This window comes from Camelina sativa, chromosome 1 (assembly GCF_000633955.1).
Source record: "Camelina sativa cultivar DH55 chromosome 1, Cs, whole genome shotgun sequence".
NCBI classification, from domain to species: Eukaryota; Viridiplantae; Streptophyta; class Magnoliopsida; order Brassicales; family Brassicaceae; genus Camelina; species Camelina sativa.
Genome location: NC_025685.1, coordinates 2,218,554 through 2,234,838, shown reverse-complemented (window position 1 = coordinate 2,234,838; position 16,285 = coordinate 2,218,554). Strand labels below are relative to the sequence as shown.

Sequence of the window (16,285 nt, the reverse complement as noted above, 5' to 3'; positions counted from 1 at the left end):
CAACGTTTTCGGTGGTCGTTGTTTTGTGTTCGAGAATTATTTGCAGAAAAGAAGCAAAGATAGGAAAAAAGGTTTGGCGATTAAAAATCCAGTTTGGTATGGATTGTTCTTTATACGAGACTGTGTCTATTTGGCAGTTATATCTCCTGTTGAATAGGAAGATCACATCTCGTTTAGAGTCTTTGTGTTTGGTTCTGTTCTTATGAGCTTATGTAATCACACAAGTGTGCCCCAAGGAAACAGGGTAAAAAGACATCAGACGCATTGACATTTGAAAAATACCAGAGACAAGAGGAAGTAAGTGTAAATGTGAATGATAGGTTAAAATGTCATTGGTTGGTACTTGTGCAGACCCCTTCAACATATTATACTGTATATGATGATGGAGATACCAAATCAACGTCTTGTGCCATCACTTCTTTCGCCAAAATTACACTCAAGATCTTTGATCTGTTTGCCTAATCAGGGAGATTAACCATCAACCTGCACAGAAAAATCTACTCTAAGCGATGCTTCGAAGATGAAAACAGAGAAGAAAAACATCAAGCAATCTGCTAAGAAACAATCGTCACAACGTTCAAAACATTTGCATTTGATAAACTCGCAGTTCCTAAACCTAAGAACTTTTGCAAGAAACTCCTACTTCCAGTGATTTCTATCTAGGATTCAAAACATATTGGAGAGTGCCAGATCAACTAATTTAGCCAGGTGCTTAGCGAGCTTCTCCAACGGATAACGGAATTGTCACACAAACAGATTTTTGTAAACAACTTAATCAGTCAAAAGCTTAATCCCCCATACTTCCTATCTCTCAACCCTTTGTCAGAATGGCTTCTCTAAGTGTATGTATTCTTTCTCAAGTAGCAACGAAACATCACATTATAGTCTCATCAAAACATGCTACAACAAATCAAACTTTCCAAAGTCTATTCCTCAACTAAATCTAAGCGCAAGTCAATGCATTACTATACCAAACTGAGTGCTTTACAGAGCAAAGCAAGTAAAGTACCTTGCACATCAAATCCTGACAATCCTTTGATGAACTTTAGATTTCTCAGCATCAATAATAGATTCCACTCGGTTAACCGCATCATCAAGCATCCCTTTGGCATTAACCACAACGTAATCAAAGTTCTTAACATGCCTAACCTCTTCTCTCGCCGTAGCAACTCTAACAAGAAGCTCCTCTTGACTCTCCGTCTTCCTATCAATCAACCTCTCAACCATGGCAAGCTCACTCTCCGCCACAAGGAAGACAAACACGGCGGAGTTACCAAGTATCCTCCTTAACGTCTGAGCTCCTTGAATATCAACTCTAAGAACAATGTCTTCCCCTTTAGCCATGTATTCCTGAATCTGCTTCTTAGGAATCCCTTTGTATTCTCCATAAACAAGTGCGTACTCAAGAAGCTCTTCGTTCTCCACCATCGACAAAAACTGATCTCTCGAGACAAAGTAATAGTCTTTGCCGTCGACTTCGCCAGGTCGCATCGCACGGCTCGTTGCGGTGACGACGAAATGTAGACCTTGACGAACCTCACGAAGCTTGTTGATCACTGCGTCTTTACCGACTCCGCTAGGACCACTGACGACGATGATGATTTGATTGGGCGGTGGGATGATTGGATCGACGGTGAATGAAGAACCCAATTGAAACTCGAGGGAACGAAGCAATTCGGGTTTGGTGGGAGGTTGAATCGGGGAAGACGAATTGGGGTTATCGGGGATATGGGTATCGGTCATTTTCAAGGAGGAGTAAGAGTGACGGAGAGGTTTGGGAAAGGAGCGGGAGATGAAGAAGATGGGTTTGTTTGGGAAGATGATGGAGCGAGAGAAAGAAGAAGAACAGAGCTTTCGAAACATTTGGGGATATTAAAAGGAGCAACCTTTGGGTATTGTGATTCCCCCACAGAGAGGTTTTTGGTTTGAGATTGGGTCACTCACTCACTCACTCGAGCCACCGACGATGTTCTCGTCCTGTCTCGATGCTTTGCCGCGGTATTGAAGACCTTTTTAGCACGATGAGACAGTACTACTAGGGTTTACTCTTTGAAATCAATTTTTTTTATTATTTTTTTTTACCCCATTTTGTAATTTCTTGATTCTTCTATGATTGATTATAAAGATTTATAAACTTACATTAAATTATTTTATTATATAGTCATATTGTAGTTGAAATTAATATTATTATCTAAATCCAAACTGACTAAACAAGTAGTCCTACATAGACGTATTAAACGGGCCGGCCCGCATCTATTTGGACCATCCATAGCGGACAAATTCTATTTTTTGGACCGTAACAGATTGGTCTGCTAAGCCCGTGGACATAAAAGTTATGTTCAAGCCCGCGAGTCTAAATAATATATTAAAATATAAAATAAAATTAATAAAAAATATATTAAAATAAAGTAAAAATAATAAATAATAATTTTAATTTTTTTAAGTAAAATCAATGTTTATATTAATTTTTTGTAGATGTTTGAATTTTTTTACATTAAATTATTTGTATTGCCACATACTTTTAAAAGATATATATTTAAAATTATATAAAAATAGTTATATATCTATATTAAATATTTATTTTTATTTAATATATAAAGACCGCAGGTCGATCCGCCAACCCGCGGATATAACCCGCTAAAACCCGTAATCCGGTTGGACTAGGTCCGCAAAGCCCGCTTTTTAACGGATTTAATATTTAGTGTTCATACCCGCCCCACTGAAATACTATTTAGGATAAGTCCGCAGACATAAAACCCGCTTGACACCTCTAGTCCTACAATAATTTAAAAAATTCTTAATGACCCTAATCACTCGTTACTTTTGCTTTCAAATTAAAGTGTTTTTGTTTACAAACGTGGTTCCCAATTTTGTAATCTAATTTCATCTTCTTCTTCTTTTTTTTTGTCATAAGTATATACATTTTTTTGTTCAACTGTCAAATTAATTTAAATAACGTTTTCATATCTTAACACGAAAATATAATTGAGTAAATTTCAAATAAGTTTATTTTGTTTCCTTATATACAAAAATTCCAAACACAACAATAGGATGTTCTAATTTAATTTTCTCCCTAAATTAAAAATTAAAAAAAATAAAAATTTCGACGTTATATTCGCAACCAACCAAGTTGTTGTGTTAAAAAGTTAAACCGATCAATCAAGTGGTTCCTCCTCCTCTCTCTATCGCATCTCTCTCTCTCTCTCTCTTTCTCTTTTCCTCTCGTTTGTGGCCAACGTCGTCGTCGTCGTCGTCGTCGTCTTCACGATCCACGACGATTCATCTCCCTAGTTCCGGCGATTCTCGTTCTCTCTTCTGATTCCGCTCAATCCCCCATTTACTTTTCTCAAATCGCCGTGATTGTCCCTGTGATTCGAGACCCTGATTTCGCCTCTCAATCTCGGGAAAAAAAGATCGAACCTTTTTCTGAAATTCGAAGTCTTTAGCCGCGTGAAGATAATTTTTCCGTGTGAGAAGATCGAAGAAACAATCAATTTCTCTTACAGAGTCGTGGTTTCTTGGATCTCTCGTTCTTTTGTTTGATGGACACTATTAGGGTTTCCACGGAGGTTCCTGGATCTTCGAAATCGACCTCGCAGTCTCTCTCCGAGTCGACCTCTCTCACGGAAACCATCAATGGCTCCCACGAATTCAAGATCAGCGGCTACTCTTTGGTCAAAGGGATGGGGATTGGCAAATACGTTGCCTCCGATACGTTCATGGTCGGTGGATACTCTTGGGCCATCTATTTCTACCCGGATGGAAAGAGTCCAGAGGATAACTCTGTCTACGTGTCTCTCTTCATTGCCCTCGCTAGCGAAGGTGCTGATGTTAGGGCTTTGTTTGAGCTTACCCTCGTCGATCAGAGCGGTAACGAAAGGCACAAGGTTCATAGCCATTTCGGTAGAACTCTCGAGAGCGGACCGTATACTCTTAAATATCGAGGAAGTATGTGGTAAGTGAATCTTTTTATCCCTTTCTGGAATAAAGTTTCTATTTTTGAAGTGATTTCAGGAAATACTATGGCTTAGTATCTGCATGAGTTTAGATACTGACATGTTGTTTGGGGTTTCTTGAATGTTTAATCTATTGATGATTGCTTTAATGTAGGGGATACAAACGGTTTTTCAAGAGGTCTCTTTTGGAGTCATCTGACTATCTGAAGGACAATGGTCTCTTGGTCCGGTGTTGTGTTGGAGTGGTGAAGTCACGCACAGAGGGACCAAGGAGTTACAACATCCATGTGCCGGTTTCTGACTTAGGTCAGCAGTTTGGGAAGCTTTTGGAAAGTGAGAAAGGAGCTGATGTTACTTTCGACGTTGACGGAGAGACATTTCCTGCTCATAAACTGGTTCTTGCAGCTCGTTCTCCAGTTTTCAGGGCACAGCTTTTTGGTCCGTTGAGAAGTGAAAATACCAAATGTATTACCATAGAAGACATAGAAGCACCAATTTTCAAGGTCCTCCCTTTAACTCTGTCTGGACTAATATCTCTTTGTTCTTGGAATGTTGTTGTAGAGTTTTAAATCTGTTAGGTTTACAGTTTGAGGCTGTTAAGATTCAGTATCAGGTGTTATAAGGCCTTGGTTCCTTGCCTTTTCTCGGGTGAGTGATTATGGTGTGATACAGGATATTCTATTTACGAGACCTTCTCCTGGGGTGCTGCTCCTGTTCTCTAATATTACTCACCCGGGATAAGGTTTAATCTTTCTACTTCTCTTCCTGGTTGCATGAATCTCTGTTTGCTTACAAATAGCTGCATTGTCTCCATTTCTCGTATGTGGTAAATAATTTTTCATAGGTGATCATGTCAAAATGCTAAGTATGAACCTTTTTATGCTCTGTAGCTCGAGTTTTGTTTGTTAAGATTGGTCCTTAGTGTATGTGCGAGTTTCGGATCTTAACTCCTGTAAACTGAAGGTTGAAGTGTATGCTGATACAAATTCTCTTTTACATTTGTTTTATTTTGCTCTTTTTGTTGTTGCAGATGTTGCTCCATTTTATCTACTGGGACGAGTTGCCTGATATGCAAGACTTAATAGGAACAGACTTGAAATGGGCATCGACTCTTGTTGCTCAGCATTTGCTTGCTGCTGCAGACCGTTATGCGCTTGAGCGGCTTAGAACAATATGTGAGTCAAAACTCTGTGAAGGAATCAGCATAAATACGGTTGCAACCACCTTGGCTCTTGCAGAGCAGCATCATTGTTTCCAGCTGAAAGCCGCCTGCCTTAAATTCATAGCTTTGCCAGAAAACTTGAAAGGTAAAAAAGATAATTTCATTTTTGCTTGAGTATCTTTGAAACCTCATACTGTCTTTGTATTAAAATATAGTCTGTAATGTTTTGTAAATTCTTTAGCTGTGATGGAAACGGATGGGTTTGATTATCTGAAGGAAAGTTGTCCATCCTTACTAAGTGAGCTATTGGAGTATGTGGCTAGACTGAGTGAGCACTCTTTAACATCATCGGGGAATCGGAAGGAGTTATTTGCTGATGGTTGTGATGTGAATGGAAGACGGGTGAAGCAACGGTTACATTAAGTAACTAACCGAGAGAGAGAAATAGAACTCACTTTGGGAGCCTGAGTTGATGATGGTGACTCGTGGCAAACAGAATTGTAGAAGAGTAAAGATTTGTGCATTTGTCATTGTAAAATGATTAGTGGGTGTTCTGTGTTGTTCAGCTAGTAGAGTGAAAATGTTGCATTTTTCTTCCTTTTTCTTTTGTTTCCTGAGGATTTTATAACAAAAACCGCTTCTCTGAAGGAAACTTTTCATGTACTGATAATTCTTGACCTGCCAAAAATAATCACGGGGAACTGCTGTTCTAGATATCTGGTGCGAAAGGTTATAAAGTTTATTCATTTGCGTTCTAGACAAGAAGCTTGTCCTACCTATGTCCATGAGACTGGAAACAAAACAAAGTTTTAAAGAGCCACAGGGACAGAAACCGAATTCAAGGAAATAAATAACCAAGATTTTAGACCAAACTCAAGACAGTTGCATCTTCAGATACAGATCATCTACTTTTTGAGATACCAGAAGAAGAATCTCTTGTCGCGTGAACTTGAAATCCAATTAAGAAGTCAAAGATAAACCCCCTCAAACTGCATATACCAGTTATTCAAGCTTACGAAATCCGAGATTTCTTTTCGAAATCTCTGTTCCAGAAACCAAGTAAACTAAACAGAATGGAGATCTAAACAAATTAGAGCAGTTCCAACGCCAAAGATATCAACTTTCTGGATGGAAAAGCTAACCCTCAACGAGATTTCATAGACTTGCAATGAAATCAGGAGATGAAAAGCAAGAAACAAAAGCAAACACGACACAGAGATAAATCCATCCCCTAAAGTATGTGTAGGAGGAAGTGCAACGAGTGATCCATATGATAAAGTGAAAGTTGATCCTGCCTTTTTTGCGTGGTAAGTAATGGAGTTCAATAAAAGTTAAGTATTCAAGTTGTAATATTGGGACATTTCTAAGGTAAAAGAAATAAGAAATCCGCAAACGAAGCTGTTCGGATATTTCTAGTTTCCAAGATGAACTATGCAAACATTACATGTGATAAATCTATAATGATAGATTGAAGGGTTCCTATCGACCTGATCAGCGATGATCTACCCCTCCCTTTAGAGCCAAGTTTGCTTGCGATCTGGAGAAGATAAAGACATAGACTGAATCACGATGACGAGAAGAAATAAAATGACATATGAACAATATGTTAACCCAAAAAACTTTCATTTGATTATATGAATGAACGCTAGATGTGAGTCGGACAAACAAAGTGAATAAGTCTGATATGAGCACGCACCACAGACAAAAAATCACAAAATCTACTGATGTACAACCAATCAACGACCTTAGTCATAGTAGATGTGTAGATCATATAACAAGTTACATACAAAGCAATGCATTCTCATCTACTCAAGGTTGTTGCCAACTGGCTACCTAGCACCATGTATTCTGCTTTATAAAAGCATGTATTTTTTACTGAGCAAATCTCCAATTTTAAGATGTTGTCGGTGCTAGGTTGTATAGTGTTATACACGGGGTCGAAATCAAGGGAGCCAGATATGACCATTGAAAAAACATGTCCAAGATCAAAGTGGAATAGTTTTGTTAAGTTAAGAATCATTAGCTGTTATATATATGAAATACAGATTCTCGACCAAAAGAGATTGGAAAGCAAAGGACCAACATTTGCAGCAAAAATGGAGTTTCCCATTGATAAGCACAATCAACTAGACAGAGGCTGCTATCTGTTGACTCTTAGGTTTTATAATGCCTTGACACCACCATTTCGAAAAACACGAGACAAGGCAATGCCTTCAATGTAGTTTTAATCTTACACGGAACCTTATTTTCTAATCTGTGCAAGCTAAGGCGGAAGAATCATAATTCATAACCAAATTCCCACATTTCTTCATATCTGACTTGCCAGTACTCTTTTTCCTTAAATTCAAATCTACTAACGCTGAAAACTTCAGTAATAACTGCTATATAAGATGTAGACCACCAAATGTTCCGTATCCATTTCTCACTTAGACGATTCAAATCTGCTCTAATTGGCAGCAGATCTAATCAGCACAACTATGAATATTATAAAAAACTACTCTTTTTACCAAGAGACTCACAATTTGATTCATCATAACCAATAATGACTCACAGAGAGGGAAGCACACTGTTACCAATCAAAAGCAAAGAACCAACACTACCCATTTATAAGAATTTATCTGAAATCCCTTGAGAGTGACAATGGAGAGATCACATAATTCATTGGTATACTCATCGAAACATATGATCAAACTACTCATCCATCCATGGCTAATGCTACCCAAAGAGACCAGAGAATTGGCGAAAGCAAGTTCATTTCAGGCAAAATTGAACAAGCAAATGAAAATGGAAACCGAAATTGGCAAAATTGAGAAGGGAAGGGTTTGACTAACTTTTTATGACGACGACCTCGCTTAGGTCCCCAACCTTCAAGCTTAGCAACAGGGCAGCCACATCTAGATCGGAAAAGCAAAACAGCACGGCCATTAGGAGGAGCCATCCTTCTGAGCTCAGCTCTCAAACACTCGTAATCAGGATTGCTCTCACTACCTCCTTTCCAAGGCAACCGATCGATCTCCTTAGTACCTCCAGATTTAACACATTCCTCCGTCTGCAATTGCAAATCAAACTCCATCGCCTTCTTCAAACCTTTACACTTTGGATTCCGACACTTCCTCGATCTCGGTCCGCAACAAAGGTCGAGAAACGCAATCGAAGCGGCGAAGAAGACGGCGAAGGCGAAGAAGTAGGAAGCCGGAGGGATCGGAGAGAGATCTTCATTGTCGGAGAAGATTAAGGACGAGAGGGGAGGGAAGTGAGATGAGAGGAGAGAGAATGAGTGGAACAGATAGGAGAAGTAAGAAGAGAGGAGGAAGGCGCCGGAGAAGAGGACGAGGATTAGGATTAGGAGGTCGAGAGTCGCGGAAGGAGAGTGCTTGCAGAGGTGGAGAGATGAAGAGGAAGAGGAGGAGCTGTGATTAGCGGCGGATCTAGAGGCGGAGGAGGAAGGGGGCATGCTATTGGTGGTGTGATGATGATGATGATGATCTTCGTCGGAGAGAAGGAGGAGATGGAGCATGTTAGGGAGGGACGACGACGACGGTGGTGATCCTCCTCCTTTACATATAATTTAACTCTTTTTTATTTGTATCTATACATTTTTTTTTTTTTTTAGGGAAAAAGGCTAAAAATTAAAACTGTAATTGGGAGAGAGATTTCTCATAACTGAAAATGTATAAATACTGAAATAATATAATTTTTTTTATAAAAAATCTGTAGAAATTTATATTTGAAAATATATATATATATATATCTTACATATTATGATAAGAGATCATTTATTATGAAGAATAATATGATTGACTCTACAGCTATATGAATAATAAGTCAACACATTAAAGATAAGAGATTGTGTTACTGATTATTATATGATGATTTATTGATTTTTATGAAATAGATGACTTTTTGTTTATAAAACATACTTACAAAAGTAGTATGTTTTTTAATATCAAATGTTGATATATAATATACACCATAGATATACATAAACTATTTTGTATGTTTAAAAAGAAAAAATATGGTGTATACATATATATATATATATATGTCAACATGTTATTGTTTAGGATAGAAATATTTCATTATATTTATCTTTGATAAATTATTATTTGAATAATTCAAGTATAATTTACTAACTACTAAGTGAATTTAAAATTCCAAATTTATTGTATGAGTAAAAAATACATATACAGTACTAGTAAAAATTTGTTTTGTCTTTTGAGTTCTTTCATATACCAATGAGTAATGACCAAAATATATACTTTATGGTTGTGTAATAAATTTGGTTCAGGATACTAGTCTACTAGGGAGAGTGGTCAGAACTGAACCATATAACATTGAAACATGGTCGCATTCTTTTTAGGAGAATGTCTCTAGAGTAGAGTTCGTAGCTAAAACCAACTTAGCTCACGTCTACGGCCAAATCGTTTTCATGAGTTTCTTTTATCGTACACATACCAAAACGATATAATTATGTCTACTATGGATGGTAAAGCTAAACGATGTTGTTGTATTTATTTAAAATATAGAAAAAAATATTGGAAAATACAATAACTAGATACACACGACACGAAATTAACAATAATGGGTTCATTTAATTCTCAGATGTACAGTTGGTTTTACTAAATTTTCTAATATTCACGGTATTTTAGATTTCAGCAAATCACACATAACATGTCAGGTCAGGTCATGTCTTTGTTTGGACAACTAGCCGTTTAATTAGTCATGTCATGTCTTCGTTGATTGGCTTTTTGCTTTCAATTTTTCAAGAATGACAAATGAGGTTTAGGTTTTACAAGGTTGGTCTATTTTACACGTAATAATTAATATGCTCTTCATATGTGCTAATGGGTAAATGATCAAACATGTGTAAATCTAAGAGCAAACTAGATTTGGTAAGATAGGTAAATCATAAGAGCAAACATGTGAAAATGAGCAACATAATTTTACATACTAACCATTGTCATATGATTATAATTTTATGTTGTTAAGATAGATAATCTTAGAGCGAATACGATTTGGAACTTTTTGAGTGTAATGTGTAAACTGTAAAGCATTGGCTAAAGTGAAGGATATGAATAGATTGCTATTAGCCATACAATTAAAGAAGAATAAAAAAACATGGTTTGTCGGATTAACTTCAATGATTTTGTCCTTATGGATTATTCCAAGGAGAAGGCACAAGGAAGAATCAAAAATAATATAACCAAGGCTATTAAGATAGCTAATTATAATAGCAATGATGACAAAAATGGAACAAAGCTACTCAATGTCTAGGGGTTTTAGTTTATTTGAATGATGGATTAGATCAAATTTGAACAATGAACAATTCATTATGAACTATATGATTGGATTCTTACTGAACTTTTCCTGTCGACTCTAATGACTTCAAATTCAAGTAGAGTATTTCCATAGTTCAAATTTAGTTTATCTTTCGTATATAATAAGGTTTTAAAAAGCTGAATCCCCAACTTGACTCGAGAGTTCTCTACAGAGCCTCTCTTACTCTCTTGGCTTTTTCCACCATCGCTAACAACTTGCAACTAGAAATTTAGATAATCCTATGATATAGTAACAGTCATAGAAACAACTCATCCATTCAAACAACATCCAAGGTCTTTTAGTTTAGATTTCAATTATACGTCTAGCACGTGACATTTGCTACTCCCAGTACCCTATTACCAAACATACCCACTTTTAAGTGACTACATAAACATATACATAACTTTCACCAGATTGGACTATATACGTGTTTCCATCGGTATGCACCCTTTAATAGAACTCGCGATCCGGAAGGATGAGCGGTGCAATGAGTGTCCAGATGTACAGTACGGCCGTGACCCAACCGGTGCATATCTTTACCCAGACCGAGGTCCATCCCACATCGATCAGAGATGCACTTTCTGAGGAATCGGTCCATCCCGAGAGAAGCATTGCGGCGTACATGCTTGCAAGTGCAAAGATTATATGGAAGAAGGAGTACGAGTAGCTCACAGGCCGCGCCTCGGCTTCACCACCCTTCTTCTTCCCGTCCTCGGGATCCTCTAACAATGCCTCTCTCCCACCTTCAAATAACGTTTTCAGCAAAACAGAAGAAACAAAAAGCCGAGTCTAGTTCAGAATTACTATTTACAAAACCGAAAAACTTGATGTCCAAGCATATTGAAGAGTTTGGTGAAGTACCTGATCTGGGAGAAGACGGTGGTGAGAGAAATGTGGTGGAAGAGCCAGCTCGGAGGGCGGAGTATAGAACCGAGAGAACCGTAGTAAGCATTCCAAGGATGAGAGTACTTGCGTTCACTGCCTTGGATTTGTTAAGTCCATTGCACACATAGTCATGAGGTTCGCTAGAGAGACCCGTGTAACAGACATAAGCACAGTAAACTGATATAACTGATGCTGGTAAAAGACTGCCATTCACCGCAGGATGTAAAGCAATAATAGCAAAAACAAAGGCCAGGATCATCGGCATTACGATGAAGAAAACATTTAGTCCACAATCATGACCAGATGGATTGAACCAGATGAACAGGATTCCTGAGAAGGCATATGTTGCTATGTAACACACAATTGATATAACAAGCAGAGCGATATACCTGCATAAAGAACCCCATTAGTCAGACGATTATCATTAATCAAACTTTAACAGTTAAATGCCAAAAACAGGATCATGGCAAAAACACAGGACAAATGCATAGAAAAATGTCGAGCATACCACTTCTTTTCATCCTTTTCGACCCATGAATCATTCCAGTTATGTGTAGCATCTAACAACAAGACCACTTGAACCAACAGAAACGCTCCAGCACCAAATTTTGATAAAGTTCCTGAAAGAATGTGAACACGCTGAATTCAGCCTTCATATGGCTTCACAAAAACAGAGATGAATAAATCTACAACTTTTACATCAACTACTCTGTCGTACTTGCAGGCACACCAACACATAATATATATAATCACACAAATTGTGCGTATTCAAAAGCTCATCAACTAAAACCTGATGAGATAACACCAATGGATTTTGCAGACCAGTAAAATTCTAATAACATATAACGTGATGAGATAGCACCACATGTGGGAGATCATGAGAAGCAAAGAAAACTTACCATAGATTGAGACAATAACATTTGGAACAAAAAACATGAGGGCAACAAGCAAAAACCAGACAATCATCTTCAAACCCCATCCGCCATGGTGCCAGGAGTCACGCCTATCGTTCTGGTCCTTCACACCTATCATGATCAAAGCATATATCGCAAAGAAGAGGAAATTCCCAAAGCTCACACGAAGAACAGCTTGCTGCTGATACCATTCTTTGGTAAATGAATCGGAAGTGTTAATCCCTGTTTGTTTAAACAAAAACCAAAACGGAGATTTTGTATCAATAGGTGATGATGATTCCTCAGAACTCTTAACTATGCTCAAGCAGGTATAACATGAAGCATAAGCAGACCCAATTCAGAAACACCCATCCATCAACACAGATTGAGATAAAAACGATCAAGGTTTCCGAAGTTATTATTAATCAGTTGCAGAAACAAAGGAACCAACTTTACCCTGACCCAATAGATTCATACTTATATACACTATGGCTCATCATGCCTCAGTATTCAAACCTCTGAATCAACAAGGCTTAAGCAGAAAACAAAAGGAGAACGTTCAAGCACAAGCCATCATCCAAACATCTATGCGTTAACCAAAAAAAATATTTTGTATCAATAGGCGATGATGATTCCTCAAAAATCTTAACTATGATCAAGCAGGTATAACAGGAAGCATAAGCAGACCCAATTCAAAGACATCCATCCATCCATCATCACAGATTGAGATAAAAAACGATCACGGTTTCAAAGGAACAAACTTTACACTGACCCAATAGATTCATACTTATAAACACTATGGCTCATCATATCTCAGTATTCAAACCTCTGAATCAACAAGGATTAAGCAGAAAAGAAAAGGAGAACGTTCAAGCACAAGACATCACTCATCACCCAAGAATCTATGCGTTAACCACCGGATTCAATTCAATTGACAAAATCAGAGAGAACCAAATTTCGAAATCGATGGTTCCAACTATAATCATTAAGCTAAAAGGAACCTCATTTTTTGTGTATTCACAGGGAGTATGAATAAAAAAAAGGAAATGGAAGAGAGAAACGTACAAGGGAGTTTCTCAAGGAGGGGAGCACCAGTCTCGCGAAGAATCCAGGAGACGACAAGAGAAGCACCGAAGAGACCACAATAAGCGATCCTCGCTGATTTCCTCGTAATCCCCGACGCCACCGACGTACACAACCCACATGTCGCCGACGCACAGCACGAAGCTAAGCAACACGCCATATCGTTTCCGATTTGATGATTTTTTGTGTTTGACTTCCCAAATAAATCTCCTCTTCTTTCTGTTGGTTGTTTCGTGTGTGTTGTTGTTCTACGGAGCAAAAAGAGCCAAATAGATATCAAACTTTCGAGAAATTGCTAAATCTATACCTAACAAATGAAAGTTATCAATTTAACCCATTTTCCCTGAAGCCGTTGCTGTAAGTCTTTCTAACAGGCCCATTAAGGAGCTAAGACAGGCTCAATTTCGCCCTAATATTAAGTTAGTAAGGAAGCTCGAGAACGGTACTAGTTTGGCCCAACAGTATTTTGCTCAATCAACATCAGTTTACACCTAACAGACGAAAGATTTTCAGAAAATGCGTGCTTCTTTATCTTAGGATGAAGACATTTGGTAGCTTTGGAGTTAAAAGTCACATGTCAAAAAACAGATGCTCAACAGCCAAACAATAAATTCATGGTCAGAAGTCAGAACCATAAACCGTACTTAATTCATAGGTTCGACAAAGAAAGGAAAGAAAATCAAAAAATAAAAAAAAAATTTGCAAATGAGAGAAAATCCAGGCGAAAGTGTTTCTCTATGTTGGTGTCGGTTTTTCGTAACTGTTGTCTCTCTCCTCCGTGGAGCCTATCTCCGGTGTCTCCCATCGTGGCCAGTCTGCCGGTTTTTACTCAGGATTTGTCCCAACGATGTTGGTTGGGATTCACCCGAGTGGGCGGTTATTTTTCCTTTTCTTTCTCAACTTTTACACATCTCTAATTCGATTTCTCAATCTAACTGTTTTGCAGTTATTTTTCTCACTATTTATACCCGCCGTTTAATCACTAGCTTTTTTACCTTTTACTCATTTCTTCCCCAGTGTTTCGTCTTTCATTCTACTTCGTTCCAATTCACAACAAAAATGGTTGATGTTAACATGAATGCCAATGGTTCTTTTGAAGTCCCGGCGAACCTCTGTCAAGAAGCAACTAGGGTTTTTCAATTCAGCCTCCTTGTCCGCCCCGCGAATTCCCAAAGGCAAAATCTCCGTGCAATGATCCGTTTTTTTCCTCGGCTTTGGGGAATGGATAATTCTGTCACTGGCAGAGTCGTGGAACATGGGCGGTCGCAATTTCTGTTCCCATCTAATGAAGCTCTCCAACTAGTATACCGTCGGGGACCCTGGAGTTTCAATGAGTGGATGGTGGCTATGGAACCATGGCAACCCAATTTACCAGATGTTAACCCCCTATTTATTAATTCTGGATCCAGATTCGTGGCATACCCTTGCAGTTCTTTACCCCTCCAATAGCCCGCTACATTGCAGAAACTCTAGGGCTGATTGTTGATTCAGAGATTGATGATATCGCTGGTGGTAATGTGGATTTTGCTCGAGTCTGTTTTGCTGATGCAAGTTATCTATCGGATCCGCACAATGCTAGGTCACAAACCGGCTATGTGTTCACATACGGTGGTACAACTATTTCATGGCGTTCTATGAAGCAGATTATTGCAGCCACATCATCTAATCATGCCGAAATCTTAGCAATGCATGAAGCCAGCCGTGAATGTGTGTGGTTGAGGTCAATGACTCAACACATCCGATCAGATTGTGGCATGGCCGACGATAAGGAGCCTACGGTTCTCTATGAAGACAATACGGCCTGCATCGCACAACTTAAGGAAGGCTACATCAAGGGAGATCAGACGAAGCACATTTTACCCAAGTTCTTCTTCACACACGAGTTACAATAGGCCGGAGAAGTTCGAGTGGTACAAGTTCAATCTTGCGACAACTCAGCCGATCTCCTCACCAAGTCACTACCGACATCAACGTTCAAGAAGCTCGCGCACCAGATTGGAATGCGGAGGCTTAAGGATTTACAGTGATGCTTAGAACAGGGGGAGCAATGTGTGCTGATCTCTTTTTCCTTCACTATGGTTTTGTCCCAATGGGTTTTCCTGGTAAAGTTTTAATGAGGCAGCACCCCCAAGCGTATTGCGCTGATCCCTTAGCATCGGCATGGTTATGTCATCCAATGGGGAGTGTTGTAAAACACTTGGAGTGGACTTCCATAACCGGCCCATTACATGTCTTGGTGTGTAAGGCCCATGGCCGATGGCCCATGGCCTATTTTCTATTTCCTAGTCGGTTTAGGTTTTAGCCTTTGTCACTACTATATATATGTAACATCTATTTGATTGATTCAATAATAAGAAGAAGAGAACACAACCTTGTCTCTTACTTTTACAACACAATGGTATAAACGATTTTGTTTTCCTTTTGAGCTTGACTTATTAGCTCAAGATGACGTGCAAAACTGTTTATTTAAAAACTCACCATTCTATATTGAGCAAAAAAAAAAAAAAAAAAAAAAATTNAAAAAACTTGAAACAAAAGGATAAGATAAATAAAGATGGAAACTATTATTGTGCAGTGTTCAAGAAAGCGCTAAACGGTATGTGGGCGGTGACCCAGCGCCTAGAACGCCTAATCGGAATTTTAAACGTTTTAGGCGGTTTAAGCGTTTATAATATGAACATTATACATATGATATTATATGTAAAATTATATAAAAATATATGTTAGAAGAAATAAATAATAATAAATTATAAACTAAAATTAGTAAAAATACATTTCTTTAATTTAGATTAATAACATATAAACATTTATAAATATTATATGAATATAAAACTTAAAATTTTAAATATATATAGTTAAAAATAAAAACTTTAATTAAAATAAAAAATTTGTGATTTTAGGCGGTTTAAGCAGTCGTCTAGACGTCTGCTGAACGCCTAGCGCCTAGACGGCCGTCTAGACCGCTTTCTTGAACAATGTTATTGTAT

At 38.1% G+C, this 16,285-nt stretch overlaps 4 protein-coding genes across 6 annotated transcripts; 1 reads left to right on the top strand and 3 right to left on the bottom strand.

Moving 5' to 3' along the window:
* LOC104720550 (guanylate kinase 3, chloroplastic-like) lies at positions 128-2,070 on the bottom strand. The gene is made up of 2 exons (XM_010438464.2): positions 1,010-2,070; positions 128-483 (listed from the first exon to the last, which is right to left on the bottom strand). Exon 1 carries the CDS (start codon positions 1,861-1,863, stop codon positions 1,018-1,020), a length of 846 nt encoding a protein of 281 aa, XP_010436766.1. The 5' UTR covers positions 1,864-2,070; the 3' UTR covers positions 128-483; positions 1,010-1,017.
* LOC104720471 (BTB/POZ and MATH domain-containing protein 2) lies at positions 3,175-5,832 on the top strand. 2 transcript variants are annotated; one of them, XR_002037718.1, is made up of 5 exons: positions 3,175-3,955; positions 4,111-4,459; positions 4,629-4,698; positions 4,987-5,263; positions 5,360-5,511. XR_002037718.1 is itself a non-coding variant. In XM_019244692.1 (4 exons), the coding sequence occupies exons 1-4, from the start codon at positions 3,543-3,545 to the stop codon at positions 5,539-5,541; spliced, it is 1,221 nt and encodes a 406-aa protein (XP_019100237.1). In that variant the 5' UTR covers positions 3,178-3,542; the 3' UTR covers positions 5,542-5,832. The 2 variants fall into 2 exon arrangements, 1 of the variants encoding a protein (XP_019100237.1); XM_019244692.1 differs by lacking the exon at positions 4,629-4,698 and having other exon boundaries at positions 3,178-3,955; positions 5,360-5,832.
* On the bottom strand, positions 6,388-8,757 carry LOC104720406 (uncharacterized protein At5g19025-like). Of its 2 annotated transcripts, XM_019244694.1 has the most exons (3): positions 8,107-8,757; positions 7,950-8,012; positions 6,388-6,655 (listed from the first exon to the last, which is right to left on the bottom strand). In XM_019244694.1, exons 1-3 carry the CDS (start codon positions 8,633-8,635, stop codon positions 6,633-6,635), a joined length of 615 nt encoding a protein of 204 aa, XP_019100239.1. In that variant the 5' UTR covers positions 8,636-8,757; the 3' UTR covers positions 6,388-6,632. The 2 variants fall into 2 exon arrangements, with proteins under 2 accessions (XP_019100239.1, XP_010436636.1); XM_010438334.2 differs by having other exon boundaries at positions 7,950-8,753.
* On the bottom strand, positions 10,666-13,558 carry LOC104720324 (probable serine incorporator). The gene is made up of 5 exons (XM_010438268.1): positions 13,281-13,558; positions 12,222-12,458; positions 11,831-11,942; positions 11,299-11,711; positions 10,666-11,180 (listed from the first exon to the last, which is right to left on the bottom strand). Exons 1-5 carry the CDS (start codon positions 13,456-13,458, stop codon positions 10,888-10,890), a joined length of 1,233 nt encoding a protein of 410 aa, XP_010436570.1. The 5' UTR covers positions 13,459-13,558; the 3' UTR covers positions 10,666-10,887.

Excerpts from the sequence above, each read along its gene's own strand:
- LOC104720406 (XM_010438334.2), bottom strand. The coding sequence starts at position 8,635 with ATGCTCCATCTCCTCCTTCTCTCCGACGAAGATCATCATCATCATCAT. Across the intron at positions 6,656-7,949 it reads CGAGGTCGTCGTCATAAAAA|ATCGCAAGCAAACTTGGCTC; the intron begins GTTAGTCAAACC and ends TATCTTCTCCAG.
- LOC104720550 (XM_010438464.2), bottom strand. The coding sequence starts at position 1,863 with ATGTTTCGAAAGCTCTGTTCTTCTTCTTTCTCTCGCTCCATCATCTTC.
- LOC104720324 (XM_010438268.1), bottom strand. The coding sequence starts at position 13,458 with ATGGCGTGTTGCTTAGCTTCGTGCTGTGCGTCGGCGACATGTGGGTTG. Across the intron at positions 12,459-13,280 it reads CCTCCTTGAGAAACTCCCTT|GGATTAACACTTCCGATTCA; the intron begins GTACGTTTCTCT and ends TTAAACAAACAG. Across the intron at positions 11,943-12,221 it reads TGTTATTGTCTCAATCTATG|GAACTTTATCAAAATTTGGT; the intron begins GTAAGTTTTCTT and ends ACATTCTTTCAG.
- LOC104720471 (XM_019244692.1), top strand. The coding sequence starts at position 3,543 with ATGGACACTATTAGGGTTTCCACGGAGGTTCCTGGATCTTCGAAATCG. Across the intron at positions 4,460-4,986 it reads TAGAAGCACCAATTTTCAAG|ATGTTGCTCCATTTTATCTA; the intron begins GTCCTCCCTTTA and ends TTGTTGTTGCAG. Across the intron at positions 5,264-5,359 it reads TTTGCCAGAAAACTTGAAAG|CTGTGATGGAAACGGATGGG; the intron begins GTAAAAAAGATA and ends TAAATTCTTTAG.